The following is a 12,407-nucleotide window of genomic DNA, read 5'->3' on the forward strand; positions in this document are numbered from 1 at the left end:
GTATTTTGACAAAAGTTGGGGCATGCTTGGTGCATTACGTAAGAGGACTGGGAGAGCGTTGTGATCCACTTGACCTTTACCCCTTACTCCATCAAGGGCAACTGTATTTACAGCTGCTTTAGACATTAAATACAGTATCAGCTCGTCCTACCTGTTGCACTTGAATACACGTGTTACAGCGTTGATTTGAATATACATGCATATAAAATGTAATAAACTGTTAGGTCACATTACAAAAGTCACTATTTTTTGTTTTTGTTGAAAAAAATAAATGTTATAAATCTGTTATTTTACCAGGTAAGTTGACCGAGAACACGTTCTCATTTACAGCAACGACCTGGGGAATAGTTACAGGGGAAAGGAGGGGGATGAATGAGCCAATTGTAAACTGGGGATTATTAGGTGACCGTGATGGTTTTTTTGAGGGCCAGATTGGGAATTTAGCCAGGACTTATTGAGGTAGTAGATCCCCATGAAAGCATTTGGTAACACTTTACTTGACATCCAGTGTCATAACACGTCACGGTCTACCGTGCCAATATATCCTCCAAACACCGGCTTCAAGGCTTCAAGGGCATTATTTTATACAATGGGTTACCAACATATTCAAATAATGATTGATATATTTTCATTAAAAAGTTATTTTGAAGAATTTACTCATACTATTTCATCCTTCCACAAAATATAGTCCCGACACAAATCTAGGGTTGCTACCCAAGCCGGCTGGTCGTTCGTTCTATCGGTTCGGTTGCTAGAGACACTACCCAGTGGTTTAGTCTATTTGTTCTCTATCTATGGATGCGACCCAGTTGTCTGTTCTAAATGTTCCGTTGCCAGTTCTTATCCCTTGCTTGCTAGCTAGCCAACTACGGCTAACTTACAGTCACGTGCAGACAGAATAACAGCAAAGTAGCCACATTTATATTTGTTTCAGCTGTTGTCTAGTGACATTTATTTGGATAGATCCATAACAATGAGCTAATGAGGCACGTCTTCACCTGTCATAGAACATTTGCTCAATTGTCAGGACACTGTTGTTCAGAGGAGCTAGCCAACAACACAGCTAACACGATCAATTCAAACTAAAGCTGGAAAGGCTGCAAACTAGCTGCACTTCATTTCGTTGTACCTTTTTCAATTAACATTTCTTGTACACTACCGGTCAAATGTTTTAGAACACCTACTCATTCAAAGGTTTTTCTTGTTTTTTTTATACTATTTTCTACATTGCAGAATAATAGTGAAGACATCAAAGCTATGAAATAACACATGGAATCATCTGGTAACCAAAAAAGTGTTAAACAAGTCTAAATATATGTTATATTTGAGATTCTTCAAATAGCCACATTTTGCCTTGATGACAGTTATGCACACTCTTGGCATTCTCTCAACCAGCTTCCCGAGGTAGTCACCTGGAATGCATTTCAATTAACAGGTGTGCCTTCTTAAAATGTAATTTGTGGAATTTATTTACTTCCTAGGTAGGGGGGTATACAGAAGACAGCCTTATTTGGTAAAAAACAAGTCCATATTATGGTAAGAACAGCTCAAATAAGCAAAGACAAACGACAGTCCATCATTACTTTAAGACATGAAGGTCAGTCAAACGTTGAAAGTTTCTTCAAGTGCAGTCGCAAAAACCATCAAGCACAATGATGAAACGGGCTCTCATGAGGACCGCCACAGGAATGGAAGACCCAGAGTTACCTCTGCTGCAGATGATAAGTTCATTAGAGTTACCAGCCTCAGAAATGGCAGCCCAAATAAATGCTTCATGGAGTTCAAGTAATAGACACATCTCAACATCAACTGTTTAGAGGAGACTGTGTGAATCAGGCCTTCATGGTCGAATTGCTGCAAAGAAACCACTACTAAAGGACAACAATAAGAAGAAGACACTTGCTTGGGCCAAGAAACACAAGCAATGGACATTAGACCGGTGGAAATATGTCCTTTGGTCTGGAGTCCAAATTGCCGATTTTTGGCTCCAACCGCTGTGTCTTTGTGAGACGCGGTGAGGGTGAACAGATGATCTCCGCATGTGTATTTACCACCGTAAAGCATGGAGGAGGAGGTGTTATGGTGCGGGGGTGCTTTGCTGATGACACTGTCTGTGATTTATTTAGAATTCAAGGCACACTTAACCAGCATGGCTACCACAGCATTCTGCAGCGATACGCCATCCCATCTGGTTTGGGCTAAGTGGGACTATCATTTGTTTTTCAACAGAACAATGACCCAACACACCTCGAGGCTGTGTAAGGGCTATTTTACCAAGAAGGAGAGTGATGGAGTGCTGCATCAGATGACCTGACCTCCACAATCCCCCGACCTCAACCAAATTGAGATGGTTTGGGATGAGTCTTATCGCAGAGTGAAGGAAAAGCAGCCAAGAAGTGCTCAGCGTATGTGGGAATTCCTTCAAGACTGTTGGAAAAGTATTCCAGGTGAAGCTGGTTGAGAGAATTCCAAGAGCGGGCAAAGCTGTCATCAAGGCAAAGGGTGGCTATTTGAAGAATCACAAATTTAAAATATATTTTAATTGTTTAACATTGTTTAACACTTTTTTGGTTACTGCATGATTCCATATTTGTTATTTCATAGTTTTTATGTCTTCACTATTATTCTACAATGTAGAAAATAGTCAAAATAAAGACAAATCCTTGAATGAGTACAGTAGGGGTTCTAAAACTTTTGACCGTTAGTGTATATATCCATAAAAATGATGCAAGCTGATTCGTGATGTCGACTGGTTGAGAAACGCTGCCTGCCTGTTTGTCTCGTTCCGACACCTTCATTACTATGGGACAGCTGGAGATCAAATTTGAATATTGAAACAATGTTGCAAATGTGGGAGAGACAGACAGAAAGGTTTATACAAATCTCCGCTGTTGAACATGAAATGTTAGTCTAAAAGAAATGTAAGATAATGTCTAGATGCTCCTGCGTTCATTCCAGTCATCAGCGACAGAACATTAGTGCTTGTCTGACATCAGTTTGTGCACAATTACAATGATAATTTAATATGGTCAATTTTTGTAGGGGTCATTACCAGCCATAAAAGAACACAATATATGTCACAAAAGGTCCTAATATCTGTGTCATGACAGTGTTATGGCCATATTATAACAGGTTACGACAAGTTATGTCAGTTGTTATGACATATATGACATGGTTATGACCATGTCAGAATTGTTAAGAAGCATTTTCAAAATTCAGCAACTTTTGCATGAGACTACTTCTGAATGTTGGGTCCTGATTTTGGATGGATTGTGTCTTCGGTCCATTCATTATCCCAAAATAAACAAAGGCTTTCTGTTTTCAGTGGCTCTGGACACTAATCTTTTCTGGCTTGTAGCTCTGCTTTATGAGGCCATCACTGTTGTGCATTGCATTAGCGGCCATTTCCCCTGCAGGCCCTCATGCTGGCCCACGTGCATGGGGACCTCCTCCTTCCTCACTGAGCACATTTCTAATGTTATCTAGTTTGTTTGTCAATATGCTCTCTAATAGGAGAATAATCGGATTGCGAGTCTGTTTTGCGGCTAATGATTCCCATTCACCATATTACACAAACTTAACATTTTAACTTTGAAGTTGAATCTCTCCAAAAATGTACTTTCTGGACAGAAAATCAACCTCTTGGTGGTCAAAGTATCAGTGTTATATCATTAAGCTGATTTCTTTGTAGGCCCTCTACTGCCAAGATAGGTCTGAGGAAGCCCCTTGCCTCTGATAGGAGTGGGGGCTTAATGTCTTAAGAAAGCTTTTGAAGTTTACCACCTGGTTGTTGTAAGGCACGCCTTAAACAATTAGCTCACTTTGAATGGACTAACTGTATTCACTGGCTTAATTGTCTTTCATAACACCATGGCACTACCTTGCTGTGATGGCCGAGGCTATGAAATGGAGGAAGTCAATGTCTTGTGTTTCCTGAACAGAGTAAAGCCAGCTAGATCATAGAGAGCTTTTTCATCTGCCTCAGCTGGGGATCACTCTAATACGGGACTGGTCTGAAGGACATTGAACACTGGTGACTTTATTCATGTTTACATACTGTTTGAATTGCACCCCCCTATACCCCCGGCCCTTGTTGACTCGAATGCTTACCACAGTTATATACACTACCGGTCCAAAGTTTTAGAACACCTACTCATTCAAGGGTTTGTCTTTATTTTTACTCTTTTATACATTGTAGAAAAATAGTGAAGACATCAAAAATATGAAATAACACATATGGAATCATGTAGTAACCAAATTTGTAAACCAAATTTAAAATATATTTTATATCTGAGATTCTTCAAATAGCCCACCCTTTGCCTTGATGACAGCTTTGCCCACTCTTGGCATTCTCTCAACCAGCTTCACCTGGAATGATTTTCCAACAGTTTTTCCCAAGGAGTTCCCACATATGCTGAGCACTTGCTGGCTGCTTTTCCTTCACTCTGTGGTCCGATTCATCCCAAACCATCTCAATTTGGTTGCAGTCGGGGAATTGTGGAGGCCAGGTCATCTGATGCAGCACTCCATCACTCTCCTTCTTGGTCAAATTGCCCTTACACAGCCTGGATGTGTGTTTTGGATAATTGTTCTGTTGAAAAACAAGTTATACTCCCACTAAGCCCAAACCAGATGGGATGGCATATTGCTGCAGAATGCTGTGGTAGTCATGCTGGTTAAGTATGCCTTGAATTCTAAATAAATCACAGACAGTGTCACCAGCAAAGCACCCCCACACCATAACACCTCCTCCTCCATGTTATACAGTGGTAAATACACATGCAGAGATCATCCGTTCACCCTCACCGCGTCTCACAAAGACACAGCGGTTGGAACCAAAAATCTCCAATTTGGACTCCAGACCAAAGGACACATTTCCACCGGTCTAATGTCCATTGCTCGTGTTTCTTGGCCCAAGCAAGTGTCTTCTTATTATTGGTGTCCTTTAGTAGTGGTTTATTTGCAGCAATTCCACCATGAAGGCCTGATTCACATGGTCTCCTCTGAACAGCTGATGTTGAGATGTATCTCTTACTTGAACTCCTTGAAGCATGTATTTGGGCTGCAATTTCTGAGGCTGGTAAGTCTAATGAACTTATCCTCTGCAGCAGAGGTAACTCTGGGTCTTCTATTCCTGTAGAGGTCCTCATGAGAACCCGTTTCATAATAGCACATGATGGTTTTTGCGACTGCACTTGAAGAAACGTTCAAAGTTCTTGAAATTTTCCGTATTGACTGACCTTCATGTCTTAAAGTAATGATGGACTGTCGTTTGTCTTTGCTTGTTTGAGCTGTTCTTGCCATAATATGGACTTAGTATTTTACCAAATAAGGCTATCTTCTGTATACCACCCCTACCTTGTCACAATACAACTGATTTCCTTAAACGCATTAAGAAGGAAAGAAATTCCTTCTTAAGAAGGCACACCTGTTAATTGAAATGCATTCCAGGTGACTACCTCATGTAGCTGGTTGAGAAAATGCCAAGAGTGTGCAAAGTTGTCATCAAGGCAAAGGGTGGCTATTTCATCATTCAGCAGGACAATAACATAAGACACAAGGCCAAATCTACACTGGAGTTGCTTACCAAGAACACAGTGAATGTTCCTGAGTGGCCGAGTTACAGTTTTGACTTGCATCTGCTTGAAAATATTGAATATTGTACAATCCAGGTGTGCAAAGCTCTTAGAGACTTACCCAAAAAGACTCACAGCTAGGGCTGTGACGGTCATGAAATTTTGTCAGTCGATGATTGTCAAGCAAATAACTTCCGGTCTCACGGTAATTAACCGTGAATTAACATAAACACATTTAGCATCTCCTGGCTTCCATGCATAGCCTACAAGCCACTGATGCAGACCTTTGGAACATTTACATTTTAAAAAGTCTAGTAAATCCATGTAATATAGCCTACACCATCACAATAAATCCATTATTCATTTTAGACAGGTCTAAAGAAACATGATATGAAGAAAAAAAATATGAAGAACAGAATAGCATACTCTGAGTTGTCCTTAGGCCCTGATGTTAGAACCTGATCTGGCTATGCCTGTATTGAGCGGTTAACAAAGAAACATGTTCTCCTATATGCTTAATTTATTTATGCAACTTTAGTTGTGATACAAACATTGGGCTATGTGTTTTATCCTTGTCGAATTCCAAGGCGCATATTGAAGATGTTGGAAGAACTGTCCACATTTTCTTTTCGTCAGCCAACAAGATGAGTAGACCTAATGAACAGCAAAAGCACTAGCCTATGTCAATCTACTATCCCCCATAGCACAAAAGTTGACCTATTCTATTCTGTGCGAGAAAAAAATATTCCAAACATAGTCTGGGACAGTTGTGGGATGCGATAGATCCCAAATTAATTACAACCACTAGAATCAAAAAACCTTTTAAAAGCAACAGATCAGAAGTTGACCCACAAACTGGGCATCATTCACAAGTGATAATATATCATTCACAAGTGATAGGCTAATATTATCACCCATTATCACCCAGACTATTCTTGATTTAATATTATACTACTTAGTATACGTAAATACATTTGTGATTTTTTAAATTTAGAATGGGGCAGGGGAAAAATACATGTCATCTATGCACTTAAAAAGCGAATGGAGGATGCTTTTCTTGTGGTTAATTTTCTTGCCAGCCAAGGATGCTTTTCTTGTGGTTCATTTTCTTGCCAGCCAGGTAGGCTATACTCCTGTTGTAAAGAGAAGCGATGTGCTTAATATTAGGAAAGTTGAGAAATGAATACAGTAGGCCTCTTCTTTTTAATAGAGGCCATCAAAACTCTGTTTTCTCACGCAATTGTATAGTCCATAGAAATCTTGCGCAACATGAGCTCATGGACTTCCATGAAGCGTTTGATTAGATTTTCGAATTACATTTTTATTGATGTCAGAGTGATTAGAGGGACAATAGAGTGCTGAGTATCAGGCAGCTAGTACATTTGGTAGGCTACTAATGACCATCAGCAGCTTCAGAGCTTGGAGAAGCCTAATTACCGTGACTAAAACGTCACGCGAATTTGACTGCCATCATGACTCGTGACCGCTGGTGTGGTGGTAATACGGTCATCATAACACACCTACTGTAATCACAGCTGTAATCACTGCCAAAGGTGATTGTAACATTTACTGACTCAGGCATGTGAATACTTATTTAAATTTGATATTTCTGTATTTCATTTTCCATAGATTTGCAAAAGTTTTTAAAAACCTGTTTTCACTTTGTCATTCTGTGAGTTTATGGGTTTGAAAAAAAATATATTTAATACATTTTGAATAACACAACAAAATGTGGAATAAGTCAAGGAGTGTCACGCCCTGACCTTAGAGAGCCTTTTTATTCTCTATTTTGGTTAGGTCAGGGTGTGACATGGGTGGGTACTCTAGTTTGTATATTTCTATGTTGGCCTGGTATGGTTCCCAATCAGAGGCAGCTGTCTTTCGTTGTCTCTGATTGGGGATCATATTTAGGCAGCCTTTTCCCACCTGTTGTTTGTGGGATCTTGATTTTGTATTGTTGCTTGTTAGCCCTACAAAGCTGTACGTTTCGTTTTGTTACTCTTTAATGTTTTGTTGCTCGTTCACATTAATAAAAATTATGAACGCCTTCCACGCTGCACCTTGGTCCAATCCTTCAAACAACGATCGTTACAGAAGATCCCACCAACAACGGACCAATCAGCGTGCCCAGGAGGAGCAGACATCCTGGACGTGGGAGGATATATTGGACGGGAAGGGATCCTGGACGTGGGAGGAAATCCTGGCCGGAAAGGATCGCCTTCCATGGGAGCAGACGGAGGCAGCGAAGGAGCAACAACAACGACACCGGGGTTCGTGGCCACGACGGAAGCCCGAGAGGCAGCCTCAAAAAATGTTTTGGGGGGCACACGGGGTGGTTGGCGGAGCCTAGGTGGGAACCAGAACCAACTCCCTGTACTCACCGTGTGGAGTTGGTCACCGTTCAGGTGCCATGTTTTCTGGTTCTACGCACTGTGTCTCCAGTGCGCCTCCACAGCCCGGTGCGTTCTGTGCCAGCTCCCCGTACTTGTCGTGCTAAAGTGGGTATCTGTCCAGGATGGGTTGTGCCGGCTCAGCGCTCCTGGTCTCCAGTACGCCTCCAGGGTCCAGTACATCCTGCGCCGGTTCTACGCACTGTATCCCCAGTGCGCCTTCACAGCCCAGTGCATCCTGTGCCAGCTCCCCGCACTTGCTGTGCAAAGGTGGTCATTTGTCCAGGATGCGTTGTGCCAGCTCTACACTCCAGACCTCCAGTGATGATCCATGGCCCGGAGCCTCCAGTGATGATCCATGGCCCGGAGCCTCTAGTGATGATCCATGGCCCTGAGACTCCAGTGATGATCCATGGCCCGGAGCCTCCAGTGATGATCCATGGCCCGGAGCCTCCATTGATGATCCATGGCCCGGAGCCTCCAGTGATGATCCATGGCCCGGAGCCTCCAGAGACGATCCAAGGTCCGGAGTCTCCAGCAACAGTTCCCAGTCTGGAGCCTCCAGCGACGGTTCCCAGTCCAGAGCCTTCAGCGAGGGTTCCCAGTCCGGAGGCTCCGGCGACGATCCACGGTCCGGTTCCTCCGGCGACGATCCACGGTCCGGTTCCTCCGGCGACGATCCACGTTCCGGTTCCTCCGGCGACGATCCACGGTCCGGTTCCTCCGGCGACGATCCATGGTCCGGAGTCCCCGGCGACGATCTACGGTCCGGAGTCCCCGGCGACGATCCACGGTCCGGAGCCTCCGGTGATGATCCGGAGTCCTCGGCGACGATCCACGGTCCGGTTCCTCCGGCGACGTTCCACGGTCCGGAGCTTCCGGCGACGATCCACGGTCCGGAGCCTCCGGCGACGATCCACGGTTCGGAGTCCCCGGCGTCGATCTACGGTCCGGTTCCTCCGGCAACGATCCACGGTCCGGAGCCTCCGGCGACGATCCACTGTCCGGTTCCACGGAGGCGGAGGGATCCGCGAGCGGAGTGGGGTCTACGTCCCGAACCGGAGCCGCCACCGAGGCTAGATGCCCACCCGGACCCTCCCCCATAGAGTCAGGTTTTGGGGCCGGAGTCCGCACCTTTGGGGGGGGTACTGTCACACCCTGACCTTAGAGAGCCTTTTTATTCTCTATTTTGGTTAGGTCAGGGTGTGACTAGGGTGGGTACTCTAGTTTGTATATTTCTATGTTGGCCTGGTATGGTTCCCAATCAGAGGCAGCTGTCTTTCGTTGTCTCTGATTGGGGATCATATTTAGGCAGCCTTTTCCCACCTGTTGTTTGTGGGATATTGATTTTGTATTGTTGCTTGTTAGCCCTACAAAGCTGTACATTTCGTTTTGTTACTCATTATTGTTTTGTTGCTGGTTCACATTAATAAAAATGATGAACGCCTTCCACGCTGCACCTTGGTCCAATCCTTCAAACAACGATCGTTACAAGGAGTATGATTACTTTCTGAAGGCAACGTATATAAAGATGATATCTCTATCATTCTCTATGGTTAGACCTTACATACGATTTGGGAAAGTAAGCAGTATACATATTCTACATTTATATTATAAAATGACCAATAATGTAATACTATATTTAGGTGTATTTGGACAAAAATATAAAAATATAAATATATGGTTAAGATAACCATTTCCTATATCTGTCTTTTTTGTTGCAGACCTACAGGTCCAAGATTTGTCTGGAATCCGAGATGTCAAACACAGACATTTCCTGGATAGTGTAAGGCCAATCAAACACACCGCCCATGTTAAAACGAGACAGGACCAGGACAGACACCGGACGAAGAGGTCTACGTTCTTCACCACTGGGGTGAAAGTATGTCCTCAAGAGAACGTAAAGGCGGTCATCTCCAGCCACCGGGCCTACTACAAACTCAGAGGTAAGGACATGGTCCTAGCAATGCCAACGTCAATACTTCAATTCCCACTGGGGTCACATACTAAAAATGTATTCCCTCACTGTAAGTTGCTTTGGACAAAAGTGTCTGCTAAATGGCATATATTGAGGGTGAAGATCTACTGGGAACAGGAACATATAAACCTTAGAGATCCTATTAAATTACTAGAGGGGCTACGTTATAAACCCTCAGAGATCCAGAATGGGGTGAAAATGGCAGCCATTGTGGTCAGGGTGTCACGTTGTTCGTAATAATGGTCAGACCAAGGCTCAGCATACGTAGAGTTCCACATATTTTATTAGAGAAATTGAAACAATAAAGAATAAACGAACCGTGACGACAATGCAACTAAACATAAACAATATCCCATAACCCACAGGTGGAAAAAATGCTACTTAAGTATGATCCCCAATTAGAGACAACGATAGCCAGCTGCCTCTAATTGGGAATAATACTAAAACACCAACATAGAAAAAACAAACCAGAACCCCACATAGAAAATATAAACTAGACTAAACCCCTAGTCACGCCCTGACCTACTCTACCATAGAAATTAAAGGCTTTCTATGGTCAGGACATGACACAGGGAGAAATCCAACCCAGTCTAATTGCAATGAATGGCAGAAGAGTCATATCAAATCAAATCAAATTGTATTTGTCACACGCACCGAATACAACAGGTGCAGACCTTACAGTGAAATGCTTACTTACAAGCCCTTAACTAACCAGTAGAGGCATATGTGATGCATTTCCTGCTTTTACTTACGCAGGGAAATATAAGTAAGGCATGTGATATCACAATCAGAAATTGTGTAATGGAATTATTGCCAACCTTAAATATTGTCATATATTTATAAAGATATTTTACACAGGTTTTATACCAATTGTCTGTATAAATAACCTCTAAAATACTGTATATGTAAACAGACCATAAATGTCAAAATGTTTGTTTTCTTGGAAAGCTGTGTGTTATTACTTGATACTGTCACGTTCTGACCCTAGTTATTGTGTTAATCCTTTGTTTTGTTGGTCAGGACGTGAGCTGGGTGGGCATTCTATGTGTTGTGTTTCTATGTTGGGTTTAATGTGCCTGATATGGTTCTCAATTAGAGGCAGGTGTTTGACGTTCCTCTGATTGAGAACCATATTTAAGGTAGGCTGTTCTCACTGTTTGGTTGTGGGTGATTGTCGCTGTGTCTGTGTCTATTGCACCACACGGTACTGTTTCGTTCGTTCTTCATTTTTATGTAGTTTGCATGCTCAGGTCAGTCTACGTTGTTTGTTATTTTGTATTTATCAAGTATAGTTCGGTTCAGTGTTCGTCTTGTCTAATAAATTCATGATGTCTACATACCTCGCTGCACATTGGTCATCTGATCCCTCTCTCCTCTCCTCGTCTGAGGAGGAGGACGACGTAGAATGTCGTTACAGATACAATATCAGTACTTGTTGCCTATCATAAACTGATTTCAGCCAGTGAATGGACTGCATTGTTTGTATGGAATGTTGGGATATTGACAGTTAATAATAATAAAAAATTGCAAACAAACATACCCTGCAGATAATCTTCAAATTCATTGTTTTACACAATATCTTATCACGGCACTGGCTGAGCACCAACTCCCTTAACAAAATGGCTGACCTTAATACCGCCAGAAGAAGGTTCATGTCCATATTGTAATTCCTAATTCTATGATATAAACACACCCTATTGTGCCACACTTTGCTGTGAGCTTGTAAAACCTTACAGTATTCAGAGTCATGGGACACCTTTAGACAGTGGGGTGATTAAGCTATTCCAAAAACAGTGGCTCCGAACTGTTTCCTTCAAGAGAGAGATAAAGCAGTTAATCAAACAGAAAATCTTTGTCACAATTTAATAAATAATTGCTGGCTTGGAAGTTTTCATGGTTGAGACTTTACAAACTGAGAGAAGTTCAACTTGAAAAATATAAAATACTGTAGGTGTTCACTTATATTCAGGGACTGAGTTACATTAAGGTGAGGGTATTCAAACAGTAAATATGCTGTGGAAATAATAACTTCACTCTATGAAATGGAAATGTAAGAGAACTTCCCCCAGGCATAAACATATTGGATAATTCAACAGTGCTCCTCATAACAGAGGTAAATAAATCATAAAAAGTGTTAGGGCTTTTTTGATTAATGTTTCTAACATTCCCAAATATCAGGGACGAGTACATTTCATACCAGCATTGGGTTTCAATATCTAAAGTGACTAGCACAGAATGGAATATGTTCCGGGATTCTTCCGATGGCATTGAGGGGTACACCACATCAGTCACTGTCTTCATCAATAAGTGCATCGATGACGTCGTCCCCACAGTGACTATACGTACATACCCCAACCAGAAGCCATGGATTACAGGCAACATCCGCACTGCCGCTTTCAAGGAGCAGTACTCTAACCCGGAAGCTTATAAAAATCCTGCTCGACCCTCCGGCAAACCATCAAA

At 42.4% G+C, this 12,407-nt stretch overlaps 1 protein-coding gene across 1 annotated transcript in view; it reads left to right on the forward strand.

Annotated features, from left to right (window-relative positions):
- The first annotated feature begins 8,776 nt into the window (after positions 1 to 8,776).
- The window catches only part of LOC139530985 (interphotoreceptor matrix proteoglycan 1-like), a 32,500-nt gene continuing 28,869 nt past the window's right edge, over positions 8,777 to 12,407 (forward strand). Inside the window, exons 1-2 of the mRNA XM_071327776.1 lie at positions 8,777 to 9,041; positions 9,691 to 9,912. Coding sequence (XP_071183877.1) covers positions 8,777 to 9,041; positions 9,691 to 9,912 — 487 coding nt within the window. The remainder of the gene's footprint in view (positions 9,042 to 9,690; positions 9,913 to 12,407) is intronic.

The sequence above is a fragment of the Salvelinus alpinus genome, chromosome 9 (assembly GCF_045679555.1).
Source record: "Salvelinus alpinus chromosome 9, SLU_Salpinus.1, whole genome shotgun sequence".
NCBI lineage: Eukaryota > Metazoa > Chordata > Actinopteri > Salmoniformes > Salmonidae > Salvelinus > Salvelinus alpinus.